The 17,385-nt window shown below is 44.2% G+C and overlaps 1 protein-coding gene and 1 long non-coding RNA gene across 18 annotated transcripts in view; one reads left to right on the forward strand and one right to left on the reverse strand.

Moving 5' to 3' along the window:
• The window catches only part of mast4 (microtubule associated serine/threonine kinase family member 4), a 56,054-nt gene that overhangs the window by 24,313 nt on the left and 14,356 nt on the right, over positions 1 to 17,385 (forward strand). For 5 of the 17 annotated variants that reach the window (XM_055513197.1, XM_055513198.1, XM_055513201.1 and 2 more), the window contains 4 exons: positions 8,984 to 9,064; positions 15,255 to 15,343; positions 16,839 to 16,908; positions 17,032 to 17,052. In XM_055513197.1, the coding sequence (XP_055369172.1) occupies positions 8,984 to 9,064; positions 15,255 to 15,343; positions 16,839 to 16,908; positions 17,032 to 17,052 (261 nt within the window). Of the gene's footprint in view, positions 1 to 7,612; positions 7,883 to 8,983; positions 9,065 to 12,002; positions 12,499 to 15,254; positions 15,344 to 15,694; positions 15,810 to 16,838; positions 16,909 to 17,031; positions 17,053 to 17,385 lie in introns of those variants that run through there. The other 12 variants (XM_055513199.1, XM_055513200.1, XM_029168307.3 and 9 more) reach the window with 10 other exon arrangements.
• LOC129604908 (uncharacterized) lies at positions 11,064 to 12,291 on the reverse strand. Its single transcript, XR_008696235.1, has 2 exons — positions 12,158 to 12,291; positions 11,064 to 11,327 (listed from the first exon to the last, which is right to left on the reverse strand). It is a non-coding gene; the product is annotated as an uncharacterized LOC129604908 (long non-coding RNA).

The raw sequence follows: 17,385 nt of genomic DNA on the forward strand, positions 1-17,385 counted from the left end.
AAAATAGGGAGAGGCTGATGCCTGCCGCACTTTCCTCCCGTCAGGTAATTTCAAGTGAATTCAAGCGGAACAATAGAAGCTGCTCTGAACGCTGTGCTGCGCGTGAGTCACTCAAAGTTTCTCACCTCAGGCACAGGAGCAGTCGCCCATTATTATGAAAAGCCCCGTGATTCACCGAAAGCCACACAAAAAGCTGAATCCAGTTCTTGGAAATTCCTGCACTTGGTGGAACAAACACATTAGTTCCGTAGATGTTCGCCCCGTGTTCCACACAGTTTTTTACAGATTACTGTAGAGAAATCACATCTCCACAGTTGATGCATGCAGTAATGAATGAGGCCCCTGGCTCCGTGTTGAGGACCAGGGTCTGACCCTGTTGGCTACTACAGTAGGTGCTTTGGTAAACGGGTTTGGCCAAAGCGCATGTTGTCTGTACAGGTCTATTTCTATTGTCCAACGCGGCTCCAGCGGTTTGAAACACTGCTTCTGAAACCTGACCCCTGAGGCTCACCGAGGGTTTGCAGCTTCTTGTGGAGTCTTGCTTGACTTCCTGTGCACACGTTGGTTTTTCCCTTTTAGCTCCTTTTGCAATTATCTAGTTGTCATGTACTGGACTGTACCTGTAACCACCCTGAAACCCACTAAAACGTTCCCTTTTCTTTAGATTTGGGAAAGTCTTGTCTCTCCTCATATCAATAAAAATCCTAAATGGCTCCCAGTCAGCCCCGAGCCGCGTATGAACAAAGATTTTTCATTATGACGGTTCCCAACACGAAGGAGTCTCTGAGGAGTCCTAACTCTCAGGCAAGGCATGCTGGGAAGCCTTCTAGTGTAGTGTCTTTAATACTTGATGAACTCTCAGCGGTTCATCCATTCGGCCTGTCATCGGTGCCTGGGATTGGACACCGCTGAATGGATGTGGTGTGATTCTACAGGCATTGTTCAGATCCCACGTGGAGGCGAGGCTCTGACTGACGGAACGTCTGGTTTGCAGATGCAGCGCGGCCTGCGCTCCTCCGGCTTCAGCCCTTCACCCGTCTATGCCCCACTTCCTGTCTGACGCTGTGGTTAATGCAGCGTTCGCTTATACAGCAGTAATACAGAATTAATAGGCCACTGCAAGGCGTCTGCTGTCAGTCTAGTTACTGTAATGCACCTAGTTATTTGCTGGTGCATCATCCTGTTTTACGACTGGTTCATCAAACAGCCTTGGAGCGCTGCTCTTGTTTGTTTTTATCTGAAGGTGTCTGCTTGTCTGCCGTCTTGCTGCGCTCTGACTGGCAGCCAGTGCTACTGCGGTCAAGTGAGCCGTCGTTCGTTCATCCGTCGTTCAGCCAGCCGCGCTTCAGAAACGTCTTGCGCCCGTATTACGCGCTTTACAGCAGAGAACAAAACACGCTCGTCGCGACTTCCTCTTTTCATAGCGACACGTCTGGTCTGTTCAAAATATTGAAAAATACGAAACAAAATATTGCATATATAGAAAAACTGTCGCCTAATGAAGATCTGTATACTTTTACTGTAAAATTAAGCATTTATTATTATTTAAAACTACCATGTCATACTGTGAAACTTTTATAATTAATAACTTAACTTTGGTGCATAGTTCCAGGCTCAGACCACTTTCCCCTTGTTCTACTAGAGGTGTACTATTACCCCACAAAGATTTGTGTATTTTTACTGTATAGTTTTGGATTTATTAGTATTCAAAACTACCAGTTCATACTGTAATACAGTCAACTTTGATCATTAATAACTTGACTTTGGTGCATAGTTCCAGGCTCAGACCACTTTCCCCTTGTTCTACTAGAAGTGTACTATCACCACACAAAGATTCATGTATTTTTACTGTATAGTTTATGATTTATTAGTATTCAAAACTACCATGTCATACTGTAACTGTATGGGCCGTACAGTCAACTTTAATCGTTAATAACTAGACTTTGGTGCATAGTTCCAGGCCCAGACCACTTTCCCCTTGTTCTACTAGATGTGTACTATCATCACACAAAGATTTGTGTATTTTTACTGTATAGTTTTGGATTTATTAGTACTTGAAAGTACTATGTCATACTGTAATACAGTCAACTTTGATCATTAATAACTTGACTTTGGTGCATAGTTCCAGGCCCAGACCACTTTCCCCTTGATCTACTAGATGTGTACTATCATCACAGAAAGATTCGTGTATTTTTACTGTATAGTTTTGGATTTATTAGTACTTGAAAGTACTATGTCATACTGTAATACAGTCAACTTTGATCATTAATAACTTGACTTTGGTGCATAGTTCCAGGCTCAGACCACTTTCCTCTTGTTCTACTAGAGGTGTACTATTACCCCACAAAGATCTGTATATTTTTACTGTATAGTTTTGGATTTATTAGTACTCAAAACTACCAGTTCATACTGTAACTGTATAGGCCGTATAGTCAACTTTAATGATCAATAACTTGACTTTGGTGCATAGTTCCAGGCCCAGACCACTTTCCCCTTGTTCTACTAGATGTGTACTATCACCACACAAAGATTCATGTATTTTTACTGTATAGTTTTGGATTTATTAGTACTCAAAACTACCAGTTCATACTGTAACTGTATAGGCCGTATAGTCAACTTTAATGATCAATAACTTGACTTTGGTGCATAGTTCCAGGCCCAGACCACTTTCCCCTTGTTCTACTAGATGTGTACTATCATCACAGAAAGATTCGTGTATTTTTACTGTATAGTTTTGGATTTATTAGTACTTGAAAGTACTATGTCATACTGTAATACAGTCAACTTTGATCATTAATAACTTGACTTTGGTGCATAGTTCCAGGCTCAGACCACTTTCCTCTTGTTCTACTAGAGGTGTACTATTACCCCACAAAGATCTGTATATTTTTACTGTATAGTTTTGGATTTATTAGTACTCAAAACTACCAGTTCATACTGTAACTGTATAGGCCGTATAGTCAACTTTAATGATCAATAACTTGACTTTGGTGCATAGTTCCAGGCCCAGACCACTTTCCCCTTGTTCTACTAGATGTGTACTATCACCACACAAAGATTCATGTATTTTTACTGTATAGTTTTGGATTTATTAGTACTCAAAACTACCAGTTCATACTGTAACTGTATAGGCCGTATAGTCAACTTTAATGATCAATAACTTGACTTTGGTGCATAGTTCCAGGCCCAGACCACTTTCCCCTTGTTCTACTAGATGTGTACTATCACCCCACAAAAATTCATGTGTTTTTACTGTATAGTTTATGATTTATTACTACTTGAAAGTACTATGTCATACTGTAATACAGTCAACTTTGATAATCAATAACTTGACTTTGGTGCATAGTTCCAGGCCCAGACCCCTTCCCCTTGTTCTACTAGATGTGTACTATCATCACACAAAGATTCGTGTATTTTTACTGTATAGTTTTGGATTTATTAGTACTTGAAAGTACTATGTCATACTGTAATACAGTCAACTTTGATCATTAATAACTTGACTTTGGTGCATAGTTCCAGGCTCAGACCACTTTCCCCTTGTTCTACTAGAGGTGTACTATTACCCCACAAAGATTCGTGTATTTTTACTGTATAGTTTAGGATTTATTAGTACTTGAAAGTACTATGTCATACTGTAATACAGTCAACTTTGATAATCAATAACTTGACTTTGGTGCATAGTTCCAGGCTCAGACCACTTTCCCCTTGTTCTACTAGAGGTGTACTATTACCCCACAAAGATTCATGTATTTTTACTGTATAGTTTATGATTTATTAGTATTCAAAACTACCATGTCATACTGTAACTGTATGGGCCGTATAGTCAACTTTAATCGTTAATAACTAGACTTTGGTGCATAGTTCCAGGCCCAGACCACTTTCCCCTTGTTCTACTAGATGTGTACTATTACCCCACAAAGATCTGTATATTTTTACTGTATAGTTTATGATTTATTAGTACTTGAAAGTACTATGTCATACTGTAACTGTATGGGCCGTATAGTCAACTTTAATCGTTAATAACTTAACTTTGGTGCATAGTTCCAGGCTCAGACCACTTTCCCCTTGTTCTACTAGATGTGTACTATCATCACACAAAGATTCGTGTATTTTTACTGTATAGTTTTGGATTTAGCAGTACTTGAAAGTACTATGTCATACTGTAATACAGTCAACTTTGATAATCAATAACTTGACTTTGGTGCATAGTTCCAGGCTCAGACCACTTTCCCCTTGTTCTACTAGATGTGTACTATCATCACACAAAGATTTGTGTATTTTTACTGTATAGTTTTGGATTTATTAGTACTTGAAAGTACTATGTCATACTGTAATACAGTCAACTTTGATCATTAATAACTTGACTTTGGTGCATAGTTCCAGGCCCAGACCACTTTCCCCTTGTTCTACTAGATGTGTACTATCATCACACAAAGATTCGTGTATTTTTACTGTATAGTTTTGGATTTAGCAGTACTTGAAAGTACTATGTCATACTGTAATACAGTCAACTTTGATAATCAATAACTTGACTTTGGTGCATAGTTCCAGGCTCAGACCACTTTCCCCCTGATCTACTAGAGATGTACTATCACCCCACAAAGATCTGTGTACTTTTACTGTATAGTTTAGGATTTTAGTAGTACCATGTTATGCCGAAATATGGCCCTTACAGTCAAGCATAAAACCAATAAGTACTGCACTACAAACAGTGTAGTGTGTAACTTTCTTTTTTATTGTTTTAAGTCTGTATTGTGAAGAGAGAATAATTGCATTAAATGTAATCCTGAATATTTGGTTATATACATTTTGTATTTACATTTTAGTGTTCAAAACTAGATATTACAATGTGTAAGAACAGAGACGGCAATAACTTTGATAAAACAAACTCCAGACATGGGAAATGGTTTAATGAGAACAAATAACAATTTCAGTATCCATCCATTTTCAACCGCTTTTTCTTGGGGCGGGTCGCGGGGGGCAACAGTCTAATCAAACTTCAAACTTCCCTCTCTCCAGACACTTCCTCCAGTTCAGCCCAGGACCTGTTTGCCTTGGGAGACCCTACCAGGGGCATTTAGCCCCCAACAACATAGCTCCCGGGGTCATTCAGGCACACAAACTCCTCCACCACGTTAATGTATGTTTCACACATAAATATTCAGTTTTTGACTGTTCCATGACTTTATATTAAACATTAAACATTTAGTTTCAATATTAAAAGTCACACTTTGGAGTCCTAACAGATGGTAATAAAAGGATTTAATGTGTGTTTTCTTAGCCTCACTCAGTTTTTTTATGAAAAGTGACATAATCTGGGCCTGGCATTATGCACTAAAGTCAAGTTATTCATCATCATAGTTGAATATAAGGCCCATAGAGTATTACAGTATGACCTGGAAGTTTTGAATACTAATAAATCCAAAACTATACAGTAAAAATACACGAATCTTTGTGGGGTAATAGTACACCTCTAGTAGAACAAGGGGAAAGTGGTCTGAGCCTGGAACTATGCACCAAAGTCAAGTTATTAATGATCAAAGTTGACTGTATTACAGTATGACATAGTACTTTCAAGTACTAATAAATCCAAAACTATACAGTAAAAATACACGAATCTTTGTGTGATGATAGTACACATCTAGTAGAACAAGGGGAAAGTGGTCTGGGCCTGGAACTATGCACCAAAGTCAAGTTATTGATTATCAAAGTTGACTGTATTACAGTATGACATAGTACTTTCAAGTACTGCTAAATCCAAAACTATACAGTAAAAATACACGAATCTTTGTGTGATGATAGTACACATCTAGTAGAACAAGGGGAAAGTGGTCTGGGCCTGGAACTATGCACCAAAGTCTAGTTATTAACGATTAAAGTTGACTATACGGCCCATACAGTTACAGTATGACATAGTACTTTCAAGTACTAATAAATCCAAAACTATACAGTAAAAATACACGAATCTTTGTGGGGTAATAGTACACCTCTAGTAGAACAAGGGGAAAGTGGTCTGAGCCTGGAACTATGCACCAAAGTCAAGTTATTAATGATCAAAGTTGACTGTATTACAGTATGACATAGTACTTTCAAGTACTAATAAATCCAAAACTATACAGTAAAAATACACGAATCTTTGTGTGATGATAGTACACATCTAGTAGAACAAGGGGAAAGTGGTCTGGGCCTGGAACTATGCACCAAAGTCAAGTTATTGATTATCAAAGTTGACTGTATTACAGTATGACATAGTACTTTCAAGTACTGCTAAATCCAAAACTATACAGTAAAAATACACGAATCTTTGTGTGATGATAGTACACATCTAGTAGAACAAGGGGAAAGTGGTCTGGGCCTGGAACTATGCACCAAAGTCTAGTTATTAACGATTAAAGTTGACTATACGGCCCATACAGTTACAGTATGACATAGTACTTTCAAGTACTAATAAATCATAAACTATACAGTAAAAATATACAGATCTTTGTGGGGTAATAGTACACATCTAGTAGAACAAGGGGAAAGTGGTCTGAGCCTGGAACTATGCACCAAAGTTAAGTTATTAACGATTAAAGTTGACTATACGGCCCATACAGTTACAGTATGACATAGTACTTTCAAGTACTAATAAATCATAAACTATACAGTAAAAATATACAGATCTTTGTGGGGTAATAGTACACATCTAGTAGAACAAGGGGAAAGTGGTCTGGGCCTGGAACTATGCACCAAAGTCTAGTTATTAACGATTAAAGTTGACTATACGGCCCATACAGTTACAGTATGACATGGTAGTTTTGAATACTAATAAATCATAAACTATACAGTAAAAATACATGAATCTTTGTGGGGTGATAGTACACTTCTAGTAGAACAAGGGGAAAGTGGTCTGAGCCTGGAACTATGCACCAAAGTCAAGTTATTAATGATCAAAGTTGACTGTATTACAGTATGAACTGGTAGTTTTGAATACTAATAAATCCAAAACTATACAGTAAAAATACACAAATCTTTGTGGGGTAATAGTACACCTCTAGTAGAACAAGGGGAAAGTGGTCTGAGCCTGGAACTATGCACCAAAGTTAAGTTATTAATTATAAAAGTTTCACAGTATGACATGGTAGTTTTAAATAATAATAAATGCTTAATTTTACAGTAAAAGTATACAGATCTTCATTAGGCGACAGTTTTTCTATATATGCAATATTTTGTTTCGTATTTTTCAATATTTTGAACAGACCAGACGTGTCGCTATGAAAAGAGGAAGTCGCAACGAGCGTGTTTTGTTCTCTGCTGTAAAGCGCGTAATACGGGCGCAAGACGTTTCTGAAGCGCGGCTGGCTGAACGACGGATGAACGAACGACGGCTCACTTGACCGCAGTGCCAGTGCTGCACTGTGTTGCTTTTCCGCAGGTGACGTCACCCCTGCGCTCGCGGTGACACTGCGCGCTCCGCGCCAGCGTCCGCCAAGGTGACCGCGTGCCCCCCGTAGCCTCTGAGCGCGTGCGTCGGCGTCTGCGGCCGATGGCGGGAGCCCACGAGCGCGCGCGTTCGTGAAGGAGCGGTGGGGGGGGCGCGTGAGGAGGGGGCGGGGGTCTATTGTCCTGCCTCGTGCCCTCCACAGGCTGCCGAGGATCCCGTTTGACAGCTTCAAGGTGGAACGTGGAGCGACCAAAACAAGAGCCGCGGCCCCCTCCTCTCCTTAACCCCTCCTCCTCGCGTCTCATCGCGCCGTGGTGGCTGGGTTTGGCTCTTTGTCAGTGCGAGGGGGGGCGGCGGGCGGGCGGTGAGCGCATATCATGACCACAATAGAGCGGGCGAGCGCAGTTCAGCCATGAAAGCCCAGCGGGAGCGGCTGAGGATTCCGGGGCTGACGCTGGAGTGAGTATTTCCCTTCGTTCTGCTTGCGGGGACGCGGCGCGCGGCTTCGCCCGCGTCCGTGTCACATTTGTGTTGTTAGCATTAGCTGCAGCATCTGCAGCAGGAAGTCTGGAGTCGGATCCGCCGCGGCTTGGCAACAGCGGCGCCGCTCGTGCCGTGTGTTCGCGCATTTGCACGTGTGTGTGCGCGCGCGCGTGTGATGGACGGATGTACAGATCATGTGTCGCGCAGAGCGGTGCCGCAACTGCAACACATGCTCGCTTCGCTAGCGTGACACACAATCATAACACACCTGCGACGCGTGTCGGATGAAACGCAGAGTCACCGAAGCTGCGCTCGCGCTGCAGGCTTCACCTTTCTTTGCAGCCACGGTCGTTTGTTTGACTTGATCCTTGTTTTTTTTATTTAGGTCACCGAGACATTTGTTATGGTTCGCTTCATGCGACACAGCCGAGAAAGCGTCTGCACTGAATTGGCTTTGAAACCATTGAATAATGATGCATGTATGATGTCATGTTCATAATTCTCTGTATCTCACTAATTAAGAAGAAATATCTTCTAATTGACAACCAAAATGGCCCAACTTCCCAACCCTGTCTGCATCAGAGGATTTAACTCCTTTATGCACTGAGCACTGAATATATTTACATTTTAATTTTCCTGAGCATTGTAGTCATTAGCATAAACGACAATGACAACACTGCAATCACAGGGTCCACCACATTTACATTTATGACGTAGGAAATGTTTAGTCCGGCTGAATTGTGTCAAATTTACACAATCGCCGTTCATTAATATTCATTTGAAGCGTGGAGCCGAGTTTCTTCTGCATTTTCAGGATTCGTAAATGTCAGGAGTGTCACATTAATTATGTTGAAGTGGCACTGCAGTAAAAGTTGCTCACCTCCATACGACCCGCGGGCTCTGCAGTGGCCGGGTTCCGGGTCTGTGGCCCACCGGGACGGGCACGGGAGCCGCTTCGGTTCCGACGGCGTGCGCTTCGCTGCCGGTTTCACGTGGGCACGGGTCGACGGTGTGTTACTGTTCTGTTTGTGTTTGTGAGAAGCCTCAGTTATTCACTGCGGTCCGTTTAACTTTCAGCCTCACTCCCCGAAGCTTGAGCCCCACTCCCACTAGCCCCTGCAGCCCGTGCAGCCCGCTGCACGCCTTCCATTTCTGGAGGTAAGCCAGCGCTCTGTTTCTGCATGTTTTCAGTCTGACTGGACCGCGTCGTCGACTCTGCCCTCCCCAAATCACCCGACAGTGAAAGAGGACGACCCGCCGCTTATATAATGTTGACGGCGACACCCCTTCCCCCAACTCGTCCCCCCGTTCAGAGGTTTATGCTTCTCTTTCATGTGCTAAGTAGGATTTGCAGTACATGAAAGTGAGGAACGGTCTCAATCTGTCGGGGTTCTGTCTGGAGTGACTCATTTAATAATGACGAGCGTTGAGCACAGTCACAGGGTTCTTATTCATTTTGGTTCCATAGCAGAGCGCATCAGAAGATCTGGCAAGATCTGGTTTTGATTCTGGCTCCTTCTCCAACTCCACATTTCATCTGACTAAAGCAGCTTTGAATGTCTTTGTTTACACACACGCATCATTTAGGACGAAGGGAAACTGTAACAGCTTCACATTTCATAAATATCTTGAGTTCCTCCTGTAAATACAACGGGCCGAGAGAGGACCATATGTTTGGCAGAACCGATCGAGTTTGTTCACGTCGCCTCTGCTGCAGGCGTTTCCATGCGAAATAATCAAATGAAACTTGCTTACTTTCATTATTTCCCAGCTCATTCAAAACGCTGATTTTTGAGAATTGTCTATATCAATGAATAGCTTCAAAGCGCCCACTCGCGTCACCTATGATCTCCTCTCGTTCTGCTCGGGCTTTCACAGGGAGTCGAGTGGAGTCGTTTCAGTGAGTCAGCTCCACTCAGGAACGTGGACACGCTGCTTTATTGGGTGTTTTTATTCAGACGTGAACCAAAACTGTGGGCCTCGCAGAGGCTCGTGCCAGGTTTGCGACAAGAAGCTGGACTTGTGACGGCACGTTGCTCTCCGCCCGCGGCCGTGGAGCTGTGCGCTGCTTCGATGGCCTTGGACAGACGCAAAGCGATGACTCGGTTTGTCTTCAGTCGCTGGCAGGGAACGAGAGAAAGCTTTGAACGGCGGCGGCGAACAGCCTTGCCGATGACAGACAGACAGCGAAGTCTGTTGAGCTGCTCACAAAGACGGGTTTAAGATGCACTCAAAATGGAGCAATGTTAAAAACAATCCAACAACTAATAAAGTTGGTGGAGACCGAAACTGAGGTAAAAGAGGAGGCATTTCTGATCAAAGCCGATGCTGTTTCATACATTATGCTGACCTTGATGATGAAATAGTTCTGTGACGCAATTAATTCCGTGTGTTCACATCTCGGCAGACACTTCCTGCGTTCCGTCAGCACTAAACGGCGTGACCTCGCCGCTCACGCTGCAGGTTCCACTTTGAACCGTCGTTTCTAATGTGGAGCGCCGAAGCAGAGCGGAGCCATAATTAGAGTGAAGGCTGTCACAGCGGCCTGTAGGGAGCCGGAGCAGCCGCTGTGATTGGGTCCGCACAGACAGACACGCTTCACGCTGGCAAAGATGCCTCCCAACGGTTCTGCAGGAGTGAAGAGAACCAGGGGTTCTGGAGGCGCGAGGAGAACTAAGGGTTCTGCTGGAGTGAGGAGAACCAGCAGTTCTGGAGGCGTGAGGAGAACCAGGGGTTCTGTTTCTCCGTTGTCGGAGTTGCGCTCTTGTTGCGCTGTTGAACGTCTTCCAGGCAGCGCTCTCGTCCGCCGCATCCCGATGATCCTCGGGTCTGACTGTGCACTTTCTCAGTGACGCTTCCAGCTTGTCTTTGAACCGCTTCATTCTCCGGTGCACTTTTATTTCCTCCCCATCAGAATGCACTGGCTGTTCTCGCTCCATCCTGGTGACCTATATAATGACGACAGAGCCCGTGTTAAACGACTCGCACCAGAGCAAAGACATGGTGGCTAAATAAGTCTAGATTAATGCACATGCCTTAGTAGTTGGACCAGGACAGAAGTAGAAGAATTCTCAACTCATAGATTACTCATTTTTCAGAATAATAATCTTTGTCTCTTTTTAAAATCAGTACATAAAAAAACAAAAAAAAACAAATGTGGTTTCCGGTGGCATCTCTTTAGTCTCTAGGATGTTACTAGACGTTTATTTTTATAATATTTGCGAACTGTCCAGATGTGATCTCACATGTTAACAGATACAATCTAAGCAAATATTACATTAAATACAAAGTAAATAATTTTTTTTTCTTTTTGCCGGCTGATTTGGTTTCGGTTGTTGAAGCTGTGCAGAGACGAGTGTTCCACCCATCCGTGTGTGTTATTGCACGAAGCTGCAGACCGACTCTCTCATGGCAGTTTTTCCTGTGGAGAACAGGATGCGTGTGAGTAATCGGTGCCGTTGTCCTTGTGAAGGCTCGCCGGTCGGGGATCTAGGACGTAATCCTGACGGCAGCGTCAGAGGAGTCGTCAGCACACTTTGCTCCCTGCGGGCTGCAGTTATGAGTCAGTCATAAACTCTCACACATACGTGCAGCGTCTGAGACGCGCCTCCATCACTGAGCTGCGAGAAGAACGTATGGAGTCTTGTGCTGCATCTGCATGCACTGCATTAGTGCAGCGCTTCCTGAAGGGCACTGTGTTTCTGCAGCCGTCTTCAAAATGCAACCTCTCGTGTTTAAAGTTGGACGAGTCCAACCTGCGCTGCACGTTTCCTGGTGCTTATCTACTGATGGAGTAGATCAGGAAACGGAGCCAAGGATCAAAGGTGACGACGTTAAGGTGAGGCTCCTACCAAACGCATGAGGCGGGACTGTCCATGCAGGGGAGAGCCGAGGGAAGCTTTAAGGCAGTAGCTGAAGACTTCCATGCAAAAAGCAAAGCTTTTCCACTTATCGGCTCCTGACGGCGACGCCACCACCGGACGCTCGGAGGCGCCGGGCCGTGAACGCAGCGGGTTCACAGCCTCTGCAGCACCCCGGCGTCCTGCCACCACCCCCCCCCCCCCCCCCCACCCCCTCAGAGGATGTGAAGTGGTAGATGCCTGTTACATGATATGATGCATGTTGAGCGCGGAGAGCGGGGCGAGTGTTAGGGATACGGAACACAGTCGCGGTGAGAGAGGAAAACAAAAAGTCAGCTGGCGTTGGGTGTCAAATCCCCTCAGCAGTGCCGTGCGTCCGTCCGAGCCTGACCTGGATCTCACCCTCTTTCGCTATCCCGCCTGGATTACTGCTTCGCTTGAGGACAGACGAGGACGGCGCGTCCTCCCCGCCGCTGCGCCCATGCCGCAGCTGGCTGCAGATGTGCCGAGGAAGTTGGGAGGCGGGGAGGGCTGCTGCCCGGACCGCTCCGCCGGCCGCAGCGCCCACAGCCCGGAGGCTCATCGCGCCTCCGCCGCTCTGCAGAAGCCGCCGCTGCATCTCCCGCTGTGGCAGGACGCGGACGCCACGACGGACCCCGGCCTGTGGACGCTGCTGTCCAAGTTCAACATGCCCAACTACTTCGGCGGAGCCCGACTGCGCCGGTCCAAGAGGTAACCTTCACAGCGGTTTCGGGTGTCAACGGACGCGGACTGGCGACGTGCAGCGGCCGTGTTTTCCTTGTGTTGACATTGCGTTACCTGGATTTTATGAGGCCAATGGGAGCGAGCCGTTGGGTGTTACCCTCTTACCTGTTGTGTTATTTGCTCTGTGAGTCAAATGCTAATTGAATATTTGTTGTGGAGGCAGTTTTGCAGTTAGTTTAATTTCTTCCTTCAGTGTTGTAGGAAAGTAGAAATGCTTCCGTAGTTTCTTTATTTGCACTAACGTGCTGCTTTTGTTGCAGTATGTTTTGGTCTCGTTTTTTTTTCCTGCTTTTCTGCGACTTTGTCATCGTTGCTGAATTGATTCGTAGTGTTTAGATACTTCCTAATCCCGGTGTTTTGTATATAGTGGATAAAACTGATATTTATTCATAATCCCTGCCCTGACCTATTTTGTGGTGCAGAAGCGCTTAACATGAAATACTGGCTGTTTTGGGCATCTTGCATCAGCGCATGAATATTTTTTCACTGTCAGATTTAGAAGGTCTTAAGAAGTGAAGTCTGATCACAGTCAAATCTTTGAGCTTAATGATTCACAGTATTATGGACACAGTACAGTACATATCATAAACTCTCTTTCACTTCTGCAGTCGCGTTTGAAATAAAATTTCCTTTAAATTGAATCTAAACACTCATTTAACCCCAGCTGAGTGTAAACAGGGCAGCTATGAGCACTATACAGTGAAAAACTGCATATGTTCTCTACTGAGTAAAAAAATCTGAGAAGCTGCAGGATTTAGAAACATTTCTGCAACCAGTAACAATATTGTTACTTATTAAATGGGTCAGAAATATCAGGTCTCAATTAAAAACCATCACTGTATCTGTTGAGATGCAGCCGCTGAGAGTGGCCTAAATAAAACCATTCATCGGCTCCCAAAATTAGCCGCTTGTTTCTTTTTAAGGCAAAAGAGCATGTTTAGAAGCTATTAATAGCTGGGCGTGTGTCATATGACTTTGAATTCGGGCTCGTCAACCGGGAGCAGCCATTTCGGTGGCACCGCGCTTCGTCAGCGCACCTGACGGCTGCGACAAGGCGACGCAACGTGGAGAAAAAAGGATTAATGACGGCTTTTTGTGTTGACGGTGGGTCAAGATCAGACGTATCACAAATGATTTGCATCCGGGCCGTTGTGCATCAAAGTGTTTTTTATCTATTTTTACCTCTTGTGCTTAAAAATAATTTCAGATTGATAAATTTGTCGTATTAGATGACTTTATGCAAATAGGGAGCCACATAATGTAGGTCAACAATGAATATGAAACAAATATAAAAGCTGTTAAATATTTAACTATATGTAAAGTCTATATAACGTCAATGACTTTTTTTGTTACAAAACCATGTAACAATAACATATGGATCTGTTGGAGGAGACTCAGCGTCCACACAACGCTGGCCTACTTTCTCGCTATCACTTTCAGCCAGAGCTTCTTTATCCTTCTCTTCAAAGCGTCACTCCACCAACACACTTTCCCCCTCGCTCAGCCGTTCTGTCCGGAGAGCCTCCGGCCTACGTGCCAGCGCAACCTGTGGCGTTTCAGTTTTCCAAGTAAACCAATCCCCGGCGCACGAGTGGCGCTGGGCGGTCTAAACGGCAGCACGGGTGGCGAGCGGAGCAACAAGAGGGTTGATCGGGCACCAGCGGGGCTCTCTCCCGGCCTAATCCACCGGGGGAGCGTATAAATAGATCTCGTTAAATCGGATCCTCTTTGACCGAGCACCTGTGTACCGCGCGTTAGTCGCTGCCTCCCCGGCTTGATAAATGATTCATGGCGCGTGTCGACACTCCTGATTGCAGGGGTTAGCCCGAAAAAAAAAAAAAAGACGCTTGAGTAAACAAGGGTGAATAGGGTTTTATTCAAACAGGGTTTCCCTTCTGGTTCAGGGAGATTATTGTGGATTTGGTGTGACAAAGGGGCGGCCGCAGGCAGAGTGGGATATTCCACCAGTGTCTGAGGTGGAGATGGAGACGCTGCCTTTCCCCCTTTTGATAGAAACATCATTATATTTGCCCCACGTGGCTCAATGCAGCCCTTAGAGCAAGATTTGACTAATCAGCACCTTTTGTTTTTTATATTTAGTATAAAATATTTTCTATTAAAGTAGCCTGTTACTGTAGTGTGTGTTAAGACAAGCACCTTTCACAGGTACAGCAATAGAAACCAGACACCTCCTGCTAGTGAAAAACCTGCTCTTAAAAATGAAAACAGTTGTATTTTTTTTGGATGAACACAAAAACAAAAACACTACACACAGGACCTATTCTTATTTAGCATCATTTTTATACTCTGAATTGTTTTGTTATCTGAGGTTCTGTCACAGCATGTCATTGAGTCTGACCTTGGAGTTTATCCGGGTTCCTTGATTCCTTGTAATCAGGACATTGAACGCTGGAGCTGCATTTATGGTAACATACGTAGTTCTTCTCTCAAGGTTAAAAACTGGGCTACGTATGAGTTGCCTGTTGTTCACGGTGACTCCTCGTGAGTCACAGCTCCAGCCACCAGACCTGAAGGCTGCCCCCAGAACCAGAGCTCTCACAGTCTGTGGACACTGTCAGGAGAGTCTCATGACGAGGGTTAAATGATGGAGTAACCCCCATTTATAGTTCGTTAAGCCTGCGGGGTTGTGTTACTAATAAACTGTGTGTCATGTTGTTTTCTCCTCGTTGACCTGTCTGATGTTCGCCTCTGTGGTTCTACAGCTGCAGAACGAGCAACAGGAAAAGCCTGATCGGAAGCGGCCAGTCGTCGGGTTTGCCGCGGCCTCACTCGCCTCTCTCGTCTCTTACAGGTAAGTGTGCGGGCTCAGAGGTGGAGCAGACCAGGTTCTGGTCCATTGTGTGGGAAAATGGGAAGAAAATGCAGTGAAACAACACTAAAAAAGCAGCATAGGTCCATAACTCTCCTGTTTGATAGCTTTAAATCTATAGCAAAGAAAAATGCACAGTAATTATTGTTAAGGGGCCGTTAACATTAAGTTCCCTTTGTTAGTGGACATTTGTGTCGAGGGGCAGTGATTGTGCTGGGTGAGGAAGTGGTGGCCTGCAGAGAGGAAATGCACGTTGGGGGGGAGGCATCATTTGCAACAGGGCGTTTTATTTCCTGGCATTGGTCAGACACAACTTGGCTGTTTAGTCTGCGCTTTAGTGCTTTCAAGATGCGCTCGGAGTCGGAGAGGACCGGCGTTGTAGCGAATCAGTGCGTTCAGCTGTGGCACGAGCTGACGCTGTGGCTCAGGCGTAGCGTCGGCAGCAGAGGTAAGGAAGCGGGGGAGTCGAGGCGCGATAATGGACTGACCGTAGAAACGCAATGTTCCAAGCGGTCAGAGTAGATGATCCGTGTTGTCTGCTCAGGTGCAGGCCAGCTCCCATAGCATGGATGCTAGCGCGTGTAATTGGCTGTGATTAAGGTTGTCGTCCGAAGAAAAGGGGCGCCGTTCATCACAAACACCCCAGTAAGAACCAGGGGCTCCTCATCGTCGTTGGCTTTTGGTTAACACTCCTAGTGGAGGCTGCTAAATGCTGGACCAGCCGCACACAACGTGGAGACAACAACTGAACGGTGCCTTGTGTTTCTGAGGTTGACACAGATTCTCCTTTTTAAATTATCTCCCTGATTATTTAATTCTATATGTATATAATTCATAATGTCGTGTGTTGGAGCTCATACAGACTCGTTGGCCTCGAAATGTCTTGAAATTCAACCAACTGCATCTTTTTTTTTTTTTTTAAACTCTAGGCCTTGAGCAGTTTTGATGAGTTATGTACAGATCAGGCACCGTCCCCTCGGTTCAACCGTGTCGAGCTGTAAAGGAGCTTTAAAAGAGCAAGGCATCTGACGTTCACGCACGAAACCCAGTGGATTTATCAAACCTGTGCCTCAGAATGAGCCGTTCCCTTCATTTGCCTGCAGTTGTTTCTGTTACGGTATTTCTCAGCGTTGGTTTTAGAGCTCAGATGTTTTTATTCACTGATCAGACGGTTAATAAACCATAGATGAGTAGGGTGCAATGAGAAACGCTCCGTGGTTCAATTTTCTGATTTTGACAAATACTTTAATATATTTTTAAAGATTATTTCTATTGTTAGAGAATATTAACTTAAATATTTCAGCATGATTGTTTTCCTTCGGGTGTTCATAAATCGTATCGGTGGTAGAAATTTTTATTCTACATATAAAGTCTGTTTGCTTACTGTATGTGTTATTGTAGAAATAGGGTGTAGCTAGATATATAGATATATTGATATGTTTGTTTATGGGTTATTATTTATTTGTTGTTTTTGCAGGAACGAGTCCACAAGACAGTCCTAGGAATTTCTCTCCTAGTGCTTCTGCTCATTTTTCTTTTGCACGAAGGTAAATATGGACCATGAGCAGATATTATAAGAGAAAATAGGCTTTTTGAGTCTGTTCTATGCTTTTAAAAAAGATCTGTGAGCATTATATCATGTAATAGTATGTTTTTATTGTAATCCACAGTCATTGCCACAGAGCAGACAGGTAACTTCATGTCAGGCTGTCTGTGATGTCCCCACATTCTGTTTAATTTTCTTCTCTGTATTGCCGATGTTTTATTGACATCATCCACCTATAGAATCAGTTGCTTTATTGTTTCTGAAGTGGCATATTTTTAATTTTGGACCAGTAGCAGTGAAAGCTGTCACTCATCTAAAACCAGTATCATTGGGTCTGTAGGCGTCATTTCACATGGACGTTAAGCTCACGTGTGTCAAGTTCAGACCAGTAAAGACATAAATGTTATATTTTTAGGCCACTGTCTATTGATGGAGTCTGTCAGATATGAATGTAACATTCCTCTGTTTGCCTTTGCTG

Source organism: Betta splendens, chromosome 12 (assembly GCF_900634795.4).
Source record: "Betta splendens chromosome 12, fBetSpl5.4, whole genome shotgun sequence".
Classification (NCBI taxonomy): Eukaryota; Metazoa; Chordata; class Actinopteri; order Anabantiformes; family Osphronemidae; genus Betta; species Betta splendens.